This window comes from Lissotriton vulgaris, chromosome 2_1 (genome assembly GCF_964263255.1).
Source record: "Lissotriton vulgaris chromosome 2_1, aLisVul1.2, whole genome shotgun sequence".
NCBI lineage: Eukaryota > Metazoa > Chordata > Amphibia > Caudata > Salamandridae > Lissotriton > Lissotriton vulgaris.
Genome location: NC_141687.1, coordinates 1108591418 through 1108609671, shown reverse-complemented (window position 1 = coordinate 1108609671; position 18254 = coordinate 1108591418). Strand labels below are relative to the sequence as shown.

General features: G+C 48.0%; 1 protein-coding gene across 1 annotated transcript; it reads left to right on the top strand.

Annotated features, from left to right (window-relative positions):
• Window positions 1-677: 677 nt before the first annotated feature.
• On the top strand, window positions 678-2162 carry LOC147731681 (uncharacterized). Its single transcript, XM_086958788.1, has one exon. It carries the CDS (start codon window positions 678-680, stop codon window positions 2160-2162), a length of 1485 nt encoding a protein of 494 aa, XP_086814914.1.
• The last annotated feature ends 16092 nt before the right edge of the window (window positions 2163-18254 follow it).

Genomic DNA, 18254 nt, shown 5'->3' with positions numbered 1-18254 from the left:
CCTCTTCCACATGCGAATGGTGGCACATTCTTGGACGGGCCTGTCACCATATGAGATCACATATGGGAGACCTCCAAATATCTGGGGTGTCCCATCTCCTAAAAAGCTAACTGACATTGATGCAAATGTACTGACAGATTACTTGGCTTCTTTGATGTCTGCACTACGTTCTTGCTGTTCACAGGTGGCTGCAGCCTTTCCAGACAAGGCCACGCCCGACAAGCACTCCCTTCAACCTGGCCAATGGATGCTCATCAGAAACTTTGACCGAACCAGCCCTCTGGAAAGAAGGGGGACGTCTCCCAAGCTGGTGCTGCTCACAACGAGGACCGCCGTCAAAGTCGAAGGACGAAAAGGATGGCTCCATGTGAGCCACTGCAAGCCCTTCCACGGATTAATTCCTTCGGACACTGTTGCTGATCCCAAGACCAGAGACACTAAACCATCAGACTTTAAAGACACTGAAACGACAGACTTTATTTCACCCCTTCCAGAATTTTTGCCCAAAGAAGAGTACAAATCGCGGCTGCCATCTTATCCAAAACAGACTTGAGACATTGTGCCTGACCTCGACTTACCAGTGGCTAATTAAGCCCAAGACGGACGCTTGGTGAAGCGGTTGCTGGGAAGTGTCCGGTCACTAGCGCATACTTTACTCAGACTAAGCAGCCGAAATCATGAAGACAAAGACTCACTGCGCAAAACTATCACAGAACAAAGTTCCCGTTTTTCTTTCTATCATGATTCTTATTTTCTGCATCATGGCTTGTCTAGGTTGGTTCCTTCATCTATCCTTCCCACTTTCTTCCCCTACGCTTTTGAACAACACTGCTATGCATTCACACGTAGATCTTCCCTCGCATCTCGAAAGTAGGAGAAAAGAATTCTTCAATAACACATTCATCTCCACACTCCATCAACACCAACTAGTTATTAACAAAACCAACTGTTGGGTCTGCGGCTTAATGCCACACTCCGTACACGGAGGTATGCCTTTTATCCCTCTCCCTTTCGGCTATGCTGGATCTACCTATCCTCTCTCTATGATATTCTCTGCCTCTGTTAGAAACATCCCTGAAACTAAGCCCAAGAACACTAGTACCTGGAACGAGATAAAAACAAAGACTGTGCGGGCTGTTCAAAAGATGGTAGATTTCACTGTAACATGGGGACGAGCAGATAATAGTGAAAACACCAGTTATTCCCTCTTTAATGACACTACCTCCTTTAGAGAAACATTCTCAGTTCAGAAGAGACAGACAGAGCAGGGAGGATGGGCTGTGCCTCATAAGGGCCTGTTTTGTGTAAGAGGTAAGGGCAAGGGTCAGAAGATGAGAGACAGTGAGTGTAATAAGACGTACACCCTACCTGACTTAAACTTCCCAACAATGACCACCGCCCCCAACACTTATTTTATTTGTGGACCTCATGCACGTACTTGGCTACCTCAAGGCTGGTCCGGGAAGTGCTACATTGCATTTCTCCTCTCCCCTACCTACACCGCCCCAGCAGATTATCATCTAAGGGATCCTCCAAAAGTTCTTAATAGACGGCGAAGGGGGGTCATGGATGCTGAAGACACAGTGGATCAAGAGGCTGGCGATTTCTTCAAAGGAATCATCCCTTTCTGGGGGCCCATTATCAATAGCCGCCACATAAGACAACTAACTCGTGTAGTTCAGGGAGCCATAAACGAAACCGCTGATGCGTTAAACAACATCACGGCTGAGATGGCTTCCGATAGACTCATGACGTTACAGAACCGTATGGTCCTAGATATCATATTAGCGGACCGTGGTGGCGTATGTGAACTGATCGGATCCAGCTGCTGTATATACATTCCAGATAATCCTCCCTCAGTATATGCTGCCATTTCCCGCCTTCATGTACTTTCAAAGAAGCTAGACGCAGACACCGGAGCCTGGTCCCTAACGGGATGGCTCTGGGGCCTCCTGTCCTCATGGGGGTGGAAGATCCTTACGATACTAGGTCTTGCTCTAGCCATTCTCTTCACCTGTTGCCTCTGTATTCAGTGTGGCCCAGCTCTCTGTAGTTTCTGTATCACTACCTGCATTCCCAAACCCCAGTCCAGAAATAAAGAACAGGAAAGAATCATGTTACAGAAACAAGTGGACGGCCTAATGAGTATAGAAGTAGACTAATAAGAAGAAGAGTTTTAAAGGGTATATTATAGGACAAGGAGGGAATTTGGAAAAAGACTATTTTTCGTAGTTTATGTCCCATCATACACCCTCTCAGTCACGTCCCCGATCCCACCATGTCGGAAAACAAGCAAACGAGAAACATGAGTAAACCCGATCACGCGCACACAAAGTTGCTCATGCACTCTCCTTCCTCTAAAATTCAAAGGTACATTCTTATGGTTAGGGCGATGCAGAGAAACAACTTCCTCACTCAAACTGTACATTCCTATGGTTAAGCCGATTCCCAGAACAAGACCCCTCATTTGCAACCATTTCCCTATAATCGGGCCGATTCCGGGAAATAGGCCCCGTTCTGCTAAACCACGACAACCAATTCCGAGAAGAAGAGCCCCCGTTTGCTGAAAGACACGACACCAGACATCCTGTCAACGACCAGTTCTCCTTTTTCTCTCTCTCTCTCCCACTCTTATCTAAGGAATCAGCCTAGGATTATTTCTCAATGCTCTGCTTCTGCCGTGACTTCCTCATGATTAAAGACACAGTCACGCTTCTTCCCGTCATGACTTTTGTATGATTTTGACACAGTAACACTACTATGATTTCTGTAAAATTGTGACACAGCTATCCGAGTTTTACTGACTTCTGTATTGTTGCAAACACAGCTATCCGAGTTTTGCTCAAGGGAAGCTCCTTCCTCTTTTCTGTGTATAAATACCATGTCCTCTTTGATGAAAGTTAGAGATTCTTCCGATCCTCCTCAGGTGACGGAGCTCTCCCTTAACTCGAGTTACTGAATAAAGACCATTTATTCGAACCACCACGGACTCTGCTCTTCATACTTGACCTTATTGATATTATAGAAATTCCGATAAAGGTAAATTACCGAAATATTTACCACACCTCTCAAGGGGTAGGTCAATGATGGTGGGGCTTAGTTGAGTTCCCAAAGCCGAATCAGCGTTTTGGTTCCAGGGGAAGGGATAGGTTAAGCACCTAATAGTTCACAGAGCCTAAACTCTTCTGAGGGTTAATCCCTTATGTTGGTAGCAGGATACACATGCTTTACAGTACCACGTTACCTTTCAGGAGGGTATACGCAGGAAACAAGCAAGTTGAGGAGTGACACAGGAAAGGTCCACCACAATATACAAACACAGAGTACCCCCTCAGGTTTGCTATCGGAGGTCCCTTCATTTAAATTCCACAAGGATGTGTGCTCTGGAATTGAGGGCATGTTACAAGGTTGTAGTTACGCATAACATTCCCCACCTGGTGAACCATGCAGCGCGGGGCGGGAAGCTGTTATACACAAGCAGGCTGCTGTCCCAAATCCGGGGAAATATTGGGTTAACACTCTAAAGTCTACCAGGTAATGAGAACAGTTTCATTTCCGTTATCATGATAAGGCAGTTATCAGTACAGATTGTTCCCCCCCTGCGCCCTCCCACTTGTCTGCTCCATGGGACACATTAGCAAAGGGATGTGTACGACTTTCTCGGGGAGTGGACAGCAGCGGGGCTGCACATTGAAGAGTCATGAAGTTAGGGACGGCATTGCTTATATAGTGCACAGTAGGCTGCAGCTTTAAGCTCAAGTGGAGACTGGGGGGATTTCCATCTAATAGCATCAGCAGCTGCAACTGGGGATCATCTCATTTATGTCAGATCCTACTTATTTGTTGTTTCAGGAGAGTTTGGGGCATCTTGTCTTGTGGGTTTGATGCAGGGTCTGGTCAATTGAAAGATGTACAGCCTTTGCGCTTGCTATACCTGGGAATGAAGGAATGCCAGGCAAGACTAGCAAAGGCAGGTGGCAGTACTTTTTGGGGTATGTGTTGTATTATCTCACAGGCAGGCCGCCAGGCAGGGAGACCATGTACTTAGGTCACTCACATCAGGCAGAGGGCCCAGTGGAAGCATGGGGGGGCAGCACAAAACAGAACACTTCACAGGTTAGATGCTAGCCATTTGGGGCTGCACTACTGCACATGGTAAGGTAAACCTGGACCGATTCACATGCGGGGTATGGTGGTGGTGGTCCTTACCTCATTTCTCAGGATCACTCTGTGTTGGGCTTATCTAGCGATCATCTTAGCGGGCAGTTCATTTACAGCCTCTCTTGCGTCTGCCATTCGGTGAGTAGGTTAGCCATGGACTTTATTAAGTGCTGCAATGGCCCTCTAATCGATAGTACAGCATCTAGTTTACCGGTTCTATTTGTACATTCATTAGCACCAGCAGTGGCTCACAGGGGTAGCAGAATGCTTCCTTTTTAATGTGCCCGGGATTGGGGCTGGCAATGTCACAATACTTTTCAGCCAGTAACTGAAGAGGCAAAGACTTACCTGTGAGGGGGCAATGCACACGCAGCAGTAGAGGGCTACAAACAAATAAGCACCTTCTGTCAGCTGGGGCGTGGGTGTGCCATTCCCAAGAGAGTGCGGGGTGCTTTGTCAGTGCTGATATGGAGGGGATGGAGCATTAATTGGACAACTACCATAGCACAGTATACAGTCATAGTTAAGGTTAAATTGAGTAAATGGTTGGCATGATACCAGTTGCTTCAGTTAAGAGAAGTTCATTGGGAGTTGGCAGCGAACATTCGGACTGCAAGGTTGGTGGTTAGCCGGGGGGCAGGCCTTTTACATGTGGGTTCCTAGTTCAGGCATGTCTGATTATGGGTTAGGGTGCCTGAAGTGTGCCCTGGGACACAAGTTCACAGGCAGGTGGAGTGGCAGAACTGAAAGGGGCGTGAGTGCAACCACAGGTCACATGTTCAGATCCTGGTCTGTCCATTGAGCAGTTCATCCTGCTAAGGTCTTTGATACAGGAACCATTGAGTTGAGTACCAATAACATGGGCAATTTCTGCCACCCTATAGCCTTGGCTGGCAGCCTTGAAGGTTGCGGTAGTGTCCAACATGAGTGCTATGGTCCATATATTTGGGAACCCCCTGGTTTAAGCACAAATGGGCTACTAAGTAAACACTTGGCATTCCCAGTTTTCGATTTTGCAGGTAGTTTACTTATGATTCCCCTCTGGTTCACACTGTCCTGTCTGCTTCCTGGTATACTAGCAGAGGTTTGGGAGGGCAGGGCGTCACCTGGGGTGGTGGCTGGCTGAATGCGATGGACATACTCCGACAAGGGCTATACATAGATAACTGGGTGAAACAGGAAGTAAGGCGGGCTTGTTATCTCTTACTTCAACCCACATTAGCACTTCATGTCAGTAGTGGCTTGTCAAAAGTAATACTCTTCTGCCAGGCAATGCCAACATCAAACCAACACCAAACCAAGTGTTTTAGGACATCCTGGGCGCATAGACATGAAGGGCTGGGCGAGGCGGGTACCACAGATACTGGGTCCCACTACGAGTGCAGACGCAGCAGGACATTCTAACATGTGGGGCGATGGTAACCCCACGGCAGTTAAGGGGACAGCCGGCCGTAGGCCACCCTGGGATGGGTGGTGTAATTGTGCAGGCACTGGAACAGCTTCAGTAGAAACATGGACCGGGCAGGGGGGGGGGTGTCTCTCCGTTCACCACTGGGGGTCTGACAGCGGGGAGGCGAATTTTGACTTTCCACTGTAGGAGAGTCCTGATGCCAGAATTGAATATCCCCTGGTGTAAGTTATGCATCCATCCCTGAACAGAGGGGTTTTGGGTTTATCAGTCTAAAATCCACAGGAAGTTTAGTAAGGATGGGGGCACCTGTCCAGATATGGCATGCTGGCCTCTAGTCCAGTATGGGCTATGACTTATTTTTTCTGGGCCTGGGAGTGGTCCGGTAATCAGCTTGATTCAGGTAAAGATGCCTACCTTGGTGTGGGGGGCCCTGGTTGTGGCAGTGGCCACCCCCAAGGCTGTGGAGGAGTTACAGGGCGATCCAGGGTCTGAAAAGTACAGATGGGTACGATATGCAGCAGCACAAAGGTGCTAAGCCAAGGATACCCAGGGATGTCTTAGCGTGTCCCCTGGAAGAACTACGGCGCCCCGTTAGTCCTACGGGCGGTTGTGTGCCTGAGCAACCGGGGGCTGCCTGGAATGCTCCGCCCCCTTCTGAAGGTGCGAGAAAGGCTTGGACTGGTGGTCCACTGATGGGAGGGGTGGCCCCTCCCAAAATTGGAAATTACAGATTGGCGACGGTGTAACGACCGGATTTTCGGACCAGATAGAATCAGCTCACCAAGACACCACCCACCTAGCCGAAACGCAACCACCTCCCTCCTCAGGACCCATCTATCCAGGCACCTGGGTACCTACCTGAGGATGGGGAATTAGCAATATACAAGCTCATATCATCAGAAACACCACTAAATCTATAGGGATTACTAGGAATACTCACTGATTACTAAGGACGTCCATGCCCTACACCACACTCATACCTTATAGTCTTGCGGCAACTCAGACCCAGACTATGCTACCCTCCTACTCATAGTGAAGGGGGCAGTTTCAATAACTTACCATTACACATTGACACACTCAGTGCTCTCTCAAGCCACAATCTTGTGGGTATACACACTGTGTCCTCCCAGTGCTCTCACTATTTCATACATACACAAGCCACAATCCTGTGGGTATACACACTGACCACAATCAGTGCTCTCACTAATGCCACTTTCCCTAGAGGCGATCTCATTACACACCAGTTTCCCCCCTGGTACTCTCATTAACGCCGCCTTACCACGACAATCACTTTCCTATGAATACCTTCAGCTCTCTCTCTCTCTGTTGGGAAGTTTCTCTCTAATACCTACTGGGAATGTCTCATATATTTTATGATACAAGAATGGCCAAATTACACTGTGTACAACTTATTCTCTATTTCAAGGGCTCCTCTCTCCCTCATTATTCAGTTACCATTTACCTGATCAGGGGTAGCATCTGTTCATGTCATAGTACCTGACTAGAAGAAAAGGTTACCTTTATTATACAAGAACAAGAGGTACACAATGGTTCACTAAGAATTGGGGTTCTTTATTTATCACAATAACAATAACAATATAACACTATACTATAACATATAGCCTGCAAAGGAAAATGGGAATAGACACATACACAGATCTGCGGGGTCTCTGTAAAGCTTTATTACTATAACACATCTACATGTAATTGACTGTAAATAGCTAAAGAGGGAATGGATTATACTGAACACCGCTGAAAGAAAAAGGATTAGCAATACAGTAAGGACAAGTTTAATGTCTAAATGTAAAGTAAACTATATTACAGGAAAGGTATCACCTGATTAGTATGAAGTCTTGCTCTAGCTGTCATCTGGGTTCCTCTCTTGTCTGTGTCTTAGCTCGTCTCAGATCCTCCCCTGCACTCTTGGACACCCATCTGCGCTGATCACTCTGCACTGGATTCCTCTCCCCCACGAACTCTCTCCACCTTCCAGCTTCAGTCTAATAGTTTCTGCCGCTCTGATAACCGTTCGCTCCACTAGCTTCTTCACTCTGTCGGATTATCTCAGCTCCAATGTCCAATTCACTCCAGCTGCTCCCACAGACTAATCCACGATATAACTTCAGTCTCTTCCTGTTCCGGACCGAATCGCGCCTCACTGTGAAGCCGCAGTGGGAAGAAACTACATTGCCCATAATGCTTAGCGGCAGAGAAGCGGGGTATATAGGTAGCCACCCCCTAGGCCCGGTGTCGGATATCCTGAATCTTGACCCGGTAGTTATTTGTCTTTGCTGCTGATGGTTCTGGCCATCCCGTTGTTCGTTGTCTTTGTTCTAATACCCAGGAGGATTTCCAGAGGAGTTCGGAGTGCTAACAGAACCGGCGGTGAGGTAACCTCTACTCCGTGGAGTTGTGCTCTTTGCAAGAAATCGAGTGCAGGATTCTCGTGTTTCCCGTTGGCGAGCCCTTTCCTCGGTTCGTGCTAAGGGGATCATTCCGTTTCCGTTGGCGAGCCTTATTTTCTCGGCTCATGCGGAAACGGGGTTTATTATTTCCTTGTTCATTTACCATTTCAGTTGGCGAGCCTTCTTTCCACGGCTAATGCGGAAGTGGTTCATTGTTTATTGTCCTTGGTTTATCAGACCCTCTGTTGGCGAGCCTTCTTTCCACGGCTATTGCAGAGGGTTTGCTTCGTCCGTTTCCATAAGGGAATTGGTCCTGGTGAGTTTAACCAGGCGTCCTCCTTCATCTCTCGGAGGTTTCAGGCAAGAGTCTTCAAAAGAGAGGTACTTGTTTATTTCTACTTTACATTGTTTGGGTGACTTAACCCCCACCTTTCATAGACTACTGTTAAGGCATTGTTCCTAGAACCCCACTTAGAGGCAAGAAGGGAAGGAGTACTGGGTAGGTGTGTTACTATTCTAGACCTACGTATCATAGAAGTAAGGGTTCACGGCACATGTATATTCAAACTTCGAATCCTATTGTGTGTTTCAGAGGGGAAGAGTCCATTAAGCTACCAAGGCCAGCTCTCAGTAGCAGAGAGGTATCTCCTGAGTACAGCAGCCATTCATTGTTTTCAAGGTAGGGAGAGTATCAAACTGACCTTACCTGATAGTATTTATTGTTGGTACAAGAACTGTTTCCAACCTTCTCGTCCTTTGTCTTACAGGTCTCCCTCCCCGCTGTCCCCTTCCTTCCCTTCCCGTTTGTTCCTGCAGCCCTCATCTGATCCTTCCTTAGCCCAAGGCTTTTATAGCACGCTGGGTTTGGATAGATCTGGAGGGGGCCTTTTTATCTACACGCTGATCCTGAGGAAGAAGAAGATAACAGAATATCCGACCCATGGTTATACATCCTCCCATTCAGTGTGTAGATATGGCCTCTCTTGATGATGTGTTGGCTGCGTTGGTAGCCGTACAGGCTGAGCTCCTATCCTCTAGACAGGAAACCACTGAGTTACGCAATCGGTTAGATACCATGCAGAGGAACCCCTTTAGCGCAGGGGCTTCTGGTTCTAATCCTCCCAGTCCAGTGGTAATTGAAATACCGACCAGCGTCCCACTTGCCAACCCAGAACGGTTTAAAGGGGATGCCGGTACGGTACAAGTGTTTTTGACACAAGTAATGATGCATTTTACGTGCAAACCGCGCTCCTTTCCCACAAATCAATCAAAGGTAGCGTTTGTAATATCGTACCTAGTTGGGGATGCTGCTCAATGGGCGGTTCCCCTGATTCAACGGAATGATCCCTTAAATCAAGACTGGGAGGCTTTTCGTGATGAGTTTGTCAAGGTGTTTGACAGACGGGCTGACACCTATACGGCCGACAAGGAGTTGTTGGAACTCCGACAGGGAAATCAGGACATCTTGACCTACCTGAATTCCTTTCGGAGGCTGTTTACGGAGACTAAGCGGCCGGAGGCAAGGCAGACATCATTGTTTCACCAGGGATTAACAGAAGAAATGAAAGATGTCATTGCTCAAATCGATCCCCAGCCAGTTTCATGTGAAGACTTAATTAGTCTAGTATTGCGATTGGATCACCGACTCAAGAAGAGAAAGGGGGATTCTAAGGCCAGGTCCAGAACCATTCCAGTATCAAGCCCTGCTAGAGCCTCGGATAGCCCTCCCACTACCAACACAGAACCGATGGATATAGGCGCAGTACGTGCCGCTCTTACACCCGTTGAAAAAGAACAGAGACGCACACTTGGTCTCTGCTTGTATTGTGGGAAAAAAGGACACTTTGTTAGGGAGTGTCCCGTTAAACCCAAATTCTCCAAGTTCCGAGCTAGCAAGGGGGCATCCGCATCATTGGAAAAACCGGCGGAAAACTGACAGACTCTAGGGTGAACGAAGGGGTTCCTTGGAGTCGCGTTTGTATCCCTTCAATGGTAAAAAACACAGTGAAGGCGCATCATTTGTTCATAAACATCATATTGTTGATCAGCATGGTGGAAGTCTCCACTTGTGCAATGGTGGACTCAGGGGCCACCTGTATATTCATGGATAAGGCTGAGGCAGAGAGGATTGGGATTCCTCTAATACCTAACGAGAGGTGTGATGAGGTATACGCAGTAGATGGTAGGAAAATGGATTTAGGTCCTGTATGTTATCGAACTGCTGAAACGGAAAGGAGATATGGGAGGTACTGTGAAAGGGTCACGTTCAGCATTATAAACGCCCCCCAGTATGGAATAATCATTGGCTTACCATGGTTAAAAAGACATAACCCCGAGATCGAATGGGGTAAGGACTAGGGGTGGGCGGCCAGCTACGCTCTGTGCACGGAGTGTGCGTAGTGCCGCCTACTCCGCATTTTGCGTAGCGGGCGTAGCCAGGCGGCACTACGCACGCTCCGCAGACGGAGCGTAGCTGGCCGCCACCCGCCTCCCTCCCGCCCTCCCTAAATACTTTAAATGAAAAGTTTAAATTAATTAAAAGGCACTTACCTTGCCCGCCGCGTCCCCGGGGCTTGCTATCTTCATTCTGCCGTCTTGTTTACTAATGCGCATGCGCGGGCGGCCGCGCATGCGCATTTCTCATGAGAAAATGCGCATGCGCGGCCGCCCGCGCATGCGCATTAGTAAACAAGACGGCAGCAATGAAGATTGCGAGCCCCGGGGACGCGGCGGGCAGCGGCGGGCAAGGTAAGTGCCTTTTAATTAATTTACACTTTTCATTTAACGTATTTTGGGAGGGCGGGAGGGAGGCCTGTGGTGCGTAGTGGGGCTACGCGGAGTGCGGAGGTGGGCGTAGTTTCCCGCCCACTTCACGTAGCTCCGCGAAGCCCCACTACGCCCACTACGCCCAGGGCTAGTAAGGACACTGTATACATGAACTCGGAGTATTGTAGAGAGCATTGTTACGGTAATATTCAGAGTCCCTCTTTTTCCCTTGCTAATGGGAATAGCGTGGCCACAGCGGCCGAAAAAGAGGTGGTATTACCAGAAGTCTATAGTGACTATCAGGATGTATTTGACGATGTATTGGCTGAAGAACTACTGCCCCATAGACAGTATGACTGTCAGATAGATCTAGTGCCAGGGGCCGTGGTACCCTCAGGACGCCTGTACGCCTTAACAGAACCAGAGGACATCCATTTGAGACATTATCTGGACAAATTGTTGGAATTAGGTTTCATACGTCCTTCCAAATCACCGGCTGCATCCCCTCTTTTCTTTATCCCCAAGGCAAATGGGGAATTGAGGGTGTGTGTAGATTTTAGGGCCCTCAATGAGATAACAATTAAGAATCGATACCCGCTGCCATTGATAAATGTGTTGTTGGAACAAGTAAAGAAGGCTAAGATATATACTAAGTTGGATCTAAAAGGGGCGTACCACCTAGTGAGGATGAGGTTGGGAGACGAATGGAAGACGGCATTTAAGACCAGGTATGGGCTATTCGAATACCTGGTCATGCCTTTTGGGCTATGTAACTCCCCTGCGGCGTTTCAGTTTTTCTTTAACGACGTGCTGCAGGTGATTCTGGACAGATATGCTATAGTCTACATAGACGACATTCTTATCTATTCAGAGACAGAGGCCATGCATGAAATACACGTGAAAGCCGTTTTGACGATACTGCGTCAACATGGACTATACTGCAAGCTGTCTAAATGCGACTTCCACGTGTCTACCGTAGAGTTTCTAGGGGTCATGCTGAGCCCTCAGGGTCAAGAAATGTCTGAGAGAAAGGTACAGGCGGTGCGCGATTGGCCAGTGCCCAAGAACGTTAAAGATGTTCAGTGCTTCCTGGGCTTCGCCAACTTTTATCGCCGCTTCATCGATCAATTCTCCCGGGTTGTGGCACCCCTTACCAAGCTGTTGCGCAAGGATCAGGGTTTTGTGTGGGATAATGAAGCTCAAGATGCCTTCGTTGTTTTCAAGGTAGGGAGAGTATCAAACTGACCTTACCTGATAGTATTTATTGTTGGTACAAGAACTGTTTCCAACCTTCTCGTCCTTTGTCTTACAGCTCTCCCTCTCCGCTGCCCCCTTCCTTCCCTTCCCGTTTGTTCCTGTAGCCCTCATCTGATCCTTCCTTAGGCCAAGGCTTTTATATCACGCTGGGTTTGGATAGATCTGGAGGGGGCCTTTTTATCCACACGCTGATCCTGAGGAAGAAGAAGATAGCACTTCCAAAAGGCCTCACTTCAGACTCCAGCTGATCACAACTCCTTCTGATAAGTAACTGCTTCTGACTGCTTCCTTCAGTTCCAAACATCATCTCACTTCTCTCTGTTCAAAACACCATCTGCTCACAACTGCTTCTGACTTCTCTCTGTTCTAAGCATCGACTAACTTCTTCTCTCTCCGGCTCCAACTGACTAACTCACAAACTGACTAACTGACTCCGCCTCTGCACTTCACTTATATGGAATGCTCTCTCCTCATGGAAAGTTCCAGCCATCAGCCTGCCGCCCATCAGATCTCTGCACCACTCCGCGTCAAGCACACACACCCAGCCGGCCGGCCTTTTGTGGTGTCTTCGACACAAAGAATAATACAGCCTACCGATAAGGGCCGGCCCAGACCGGTTCTCTCCAAGTGAACAACACCTCATAACTAAAACATCACCTTTACCCTGCAAGCATCTCAGTCTGCAGGGACAGAAAGCGAAATGGAGTCTCTCTAGTTCTGGGCCTTGTAGGCCTGAGAAGGATGAAATAACACTTAGCTCTGTCAGAGTACATACACAAACCATACCAATATGTAATATAAAGTCAGGACTACAGGATCCACCCTCTTCTATAGGTAGGATGATGAAAGGACACATAATTATGTCAAAGCCAATAGGCAATAGATGGATTAGAGTCAAGAATAAGGGATCTATCATCATATAAAGCAGCTATCCTCTAGTTTATGCTTCTAGGTCTGGAAAAAGGCCTGAAAAGGACCAACACAAGGCAAGAATAGAGATTCAGGATGGTAGCAAGCTTAAAGTCACCATCACTCAGAAATAGAGCCAAAAATACGGTCACTACAGACGGCCACGGTGTAAGTTGGCTCATCAGGTGGCAAGCAGCAGAGGGGCTAGCCTGCCCTTTGATCGCCCGTAAGATAACCCATCATGTTGGCATATTTTGTTATGCAAAATAAACCTGCAGCAATATTCTCCACTAACAAAGTGTCTTGTGGTTTATTTATGTATGTTGCGTTATGAGAACTTATGAGTGTTGCCGATATTGGCACTATGCCAAGGCTGCCCGGGGAGCCACGAAGGGGACCCTCCAACAGGGGGGCCGTCTTAGTGCCACAGGAAGGCGCAGGTAGCAGCAGACTAGGCTCCCAGGTCCAGGGACCAGGGGTCAGCTGGCTGCATCGCTTCCGGTCATGAGAGGGGGAGGACAGGGTTACATATGCCTTCACCCGCCCACTGTGCAGCCTTGTGACTGCTGCCTGCCTCGCTGCAGGGTCGACCGCTGCCCGTCTCACAGTTTCCCGCCCTGCGGCTTACCCTGCGGACGGCCAAAGGGTGGTAGGAGGGGGGGAATAATCTAACTTATTATTTTGTGTTGCAGGAGGAGTTAGACGGCGATCCAGGGTCTGCAAAGTACAGATGGTATGATATGCAGCGGCACAAGGGTGCTAAGCCAAGGATACCCAGGGATGTCTTAGCATTAGTCCTACGGGCGGTTGTGTGCCTGAGCAACCGGGGTCTGCCTGGAAGCGCCGCCCCCTTCCGGAGGTGCGAGAAAGGGCGTGGACTGGTGGTCCACTGATGGGAGGGGTGGCCCCTCCCAAAATTGGTAATCACTGATTGGCGAAGGCCATGGTGTATAAGTTGGCTCATCAGGCGGGCAGGCAGCAGAGGGGCTGGCCTGCCCTTGGATCGCACTTAAGATAGCCCACCATGTTGGCATATTTTGTTATGCAAAATAAACCTGCAGCAATATTCTCCATTAACAAAGTGTCTTGTGGTTTATTTATGTATGTTGCGTTATTAGAACTGATGAGTGTTGCCGATATTGGCACTATGGCCCTCGCAGTTAGGGCTTGTAGGCAGGCTCACAATTCCTGAAGCCGGGCCTGACTGCAGTTGAGTTCCCATCTGCTCCCCCTGGTGACAGCGGGGATCCAAGTCCACACATTCTGCCTCTGTGCTCTGCTTGAAACAAGTCATTGGTGAGGTGCGGGCATTGGATCGGAGAGGCACAAACTGCAAACACAGAAACATCAAAGGCATGGGTTTCTCAAGCCAGTGAGCACTTCGGAAGTATGTGCAGCATTATAAGTATTGTCCGAGGTGTCACGAAGGCTCCAAACATACGCCTGTTTACACATCACAAGTCCCTCCATTTCCCAGACGATTCCTACAATATGTTCAGCTATGAAGAACTGCTGTTAAGAAACCCAAAACGAATGAAATGCTTGCCTTTAAGGTGAAGCTCTATAATGCTGTTGGACTGAATTTCCAGACCGTGTGTGTAAGTAAGTACAGGTTGCCATCTTCGCCCTACCTATCCTATCGCTGGTGTAATTGTTGTGCTTTCTGTGACTACAGGTTGTGTTGTGTTATGGGAGACTCTTTCTGAGAGGTGTCACTTGGACATGCAGATTTCAGCCATGGATGCGCACCATAGTACCTGCTAGCTATCACTCACATGTCACAGGGATGAGCGCTGCCAGTACGCTCCGCCACGCATCGGTCACCAAAGTTTTTTGTCAATCTTTGTGCTCCATGCGGAGCACGGAATGGGCAAAACTCTGTGAACTCTGCCGGCGGAGCGGAGTTCACCACCCACACTTGGGGGTGCAGTACCCTTATTGGTCCAGGGCACTTCCTTCAGAATCTGTAAACTCAACAATTAGTTTGCAGGCAGCCTGCGATTCATCTACAGTATAGGTAATTAATAGGTTCCCATCGGGTGTTAAAATTCTGTGTTGCTTTTATGCCCATCTGATTGCATTCTTGAGTGTGGTTTCTCCACAGAGCATTAATCCTGTTGTCCGTGCCCAAATGTTGAGGTTTTCTACACAAAAGAGGATATCAAAAGACTGGCAGGATATTCATGGTGTTAACGCACGCTCTCCCTTCCTTAACATTTCAAAATGCGCCTTGGGCGCGGTGCTGTCCAACGTGTTGCCATTACTTCATGTCGATATGATCACCGTGGCAGATCCAGCAGGGAGAGACCTCATGGCAAAGCTGGGGTGAGAGGCTGGAGGTGGGAAAAACAGATTAGAGTTGAGGTGTTCAGTTATCTCACTGCCCTCGGCCTTGCATCACCAGACATCATGCATTAAGTAGTGGCAGTTGCCACTTAAAACACAGCTGTGCACATACACTTTAGACCTTTCAAGTCATCCCATAATCATAGCACTTCTTGGAAGCCACCTGTCTCAGAATTACTCTTCCCTTCCTACATGCCAGGCTTTGGAAGTTGGCCCTCATTCCTGTCTTCACTTTTCTTGTGTTCCTTCAAGTTTTGCATTAAACACTTATTAAACTCTTAGGGGCATATTTACAAGGATTCAACCAGAGCATCACTTTTTGAGACGTTCTGATAGCGGTTAGTCCTTAAATAAGGTCCCCTTTCACACTACACTTAGAATAAAATGGGCATGCAATGGGAGTGGCGTTGGACGTTCCGCCACAACACCCATTGATTTTAATGCTGTCCCGATAAATATGGGGCAGCACCAAATTGAAGAACCCCCCAAAAAACCCTGTACTTAACATGGCAAAAGAAAGAGAAATTATTAGTTTCTCCTCCTTTTTGCTCTTTTTTATGTGTGCTGCATTGTGCAGCACACATAGAAACAGCAAAGTGCCATGAATGATTGTTTATGTGCAGGAAGGTGTCCCATCCAGCACAGAAATGAACAGTAAAAAAAAATTACGATTTGCAACTTCTATGTGTGCTGCACAATGCAGCACACATAGGAGTTACAATGCCCCATTAGTGATTGTTTATGTGCAGGAAGGGACACCTTCCGGCACATCAACAATCATTTCCTCAAAGCAGGTACCCGTGCACTATGATGCAAGGGTGCCTGCGTTGGCACTTGGCACCTGGATTTAGCGCCAGCGCTAGGATAAACTCAGGGGTGCGCTGTATCATTGCAAGCACGGCGCATTTGGTGTTTTCAGAATAGCGGAGCGTGGCGTCTGCAATTTGCTAATCTCTTGTGAATATGCCCCATAGTCTGATACATGATTGAAAAGTGTAATTTGAAATCCTTTCATGGCTGGTTCTCTGGTGCCTGCTTATTCTCTGCCTCGCGCAGGACTCCTTGCCCGCAAAGTAATCCGGGGGCAATGGTCTGATAACAGATGAAACTCTGGAGCCAGCAGGCAGTCGTACACATCATCACTGAAGACTCTAGCAATATTAATAAATGGAGCAACATGTATATAATGTCCCAGGGCTATGATCAAGCTCAACACTGACATCTTCATACCTAGGGACTGTGTACCGCATACTCAGTCGCGTGATTGACAGTTTGCTCCGGGCAGGATTAGGGAGCTAGAGAGCTCGAAGCTGTAGCTGTAGCGCACCATAAGAAATGCAAATAAGATGTCAATCATTTAACCATCCAAGTAACGTCTTTTCATGCATATGGAGCTGTCACTAACCTCAAAGTACCTCGTTTAAGATGCGCAACTCTCTAAAATTGTTTTCTTTATGGAATTTGGCAAGTGGTGTTTCATTACAAATTGGGAACAGAAAATTGTCCTGAAAGAAGATTAATGATGCAGACCCACATTTAAATACAGGGCCGGACTGGCCATAGCGGGCACCGGGCTATACCCTGAGGCGCCCGCCGCACAGGTGGGGGCTGGTTTTGGGCCGCTGGAGGCCGTTTTTGCAGCATAGCTGAAAAATCGGCCATGTACCGAAATCGGCCTAAAACAGGCCCGGCAAAGAGCTCAACAGCACCTCCAACGCCCCCACCCAATGTGGGGAGGGGGGGCCGTCCGAGCACTTTGCCAGGGCCGGTTGTGGTTCCCAGTCCTGCCCTGTTTAAATAGGCACCAGTCCTTCAGCAAACAAGAGCGTGGATGCTTCTTGGAGGGCAGAATCTGGCACTGTCACATTCACTCTGGTGAGCCTGCGCAACAAGCACCATACCTGCCAGCTCACACTATGCCACAGTGTGACACACAATATCGGCTCCCATCACACGGTCTCCCGGAGAAGAGTCAATATCAAACTGTGGCAGGGAAAACAAGCTGAATACCACTTTTAATAGAAAACACCCAAGCATCAGCACCAGCCTCAGCAAGCTTTTTCTCTGGTTTTGGAGGAGTGCAATTGGGAATAGAGCGGATGCAAAGTGCCTCTCAGGTGCTTCGGTGGCACAAGGCCATTCCCCTCTAAAGCCCCGCCCCCTCCTCACACTGTGAAATTTCTGTCTTAGCAGGTATGAAGCACATCTATGGTAGGTGGGGAGACAGTAATGATTAATGCAGAAACCATGTTTGGGCTGCAGAGTCCAATGGTTTGCATTACTTCATTTGCTGTTCATCAGGTAAGCTTCCTCGATATTTGACTCACAATGGGAGGGTTGTCAGGTGTTTTGAAGCCGCTGTCACTGGTCCCCCAAAAGAAGACTATGCGAATGCCTACACAGTTCAGGAATAGACCTTGATGTTAGATCTTCTTTGACAAGTCTCTGAGGTCAATAGAAGAAGCATAGAACTGAGAAGAAAGGAATCCTTGGGGACTTCTCTTCACTCAGATGCAACAGTTTCCAGCCTTTCCTTGGCGGTTCATAGTCAAAGATGGGTGTACCTATTTTTCTCTTTCCTGTGAGACCTCCTTCACCCTGCCCTTTTTGTGCACAGCATTTTCACCGAAACTGTCCAGAGCTCCCACCGCCAGGGGTCATAATGAATGAGACAGTCAACATTCCTCCCATAACAATATTGCTCACAAAAAAACAGCTTTTTAAACTTTGACAGCTCAGTATGCTTAACAGAAGCTTTGGGCCTGATTTACCAAGGGTGTGCACCTGAGCAAAGTCGCGCAAAATTACTCAAAGCAGGGCAAATGCTTGCAAGGGTATTTACTAAAGTATTTTATGCTGGAAAGATGCCCTTTTCTCTTGCACAGTTTTACACCACTTTGCGCTAAGGGTGTAACTCGAGCCAGTTAACGCACGCACCTATAGATTTTGACACAAAGCCCGATCTAGTACGATAGCCAGACTAGGCTTTTGCTTAAAAG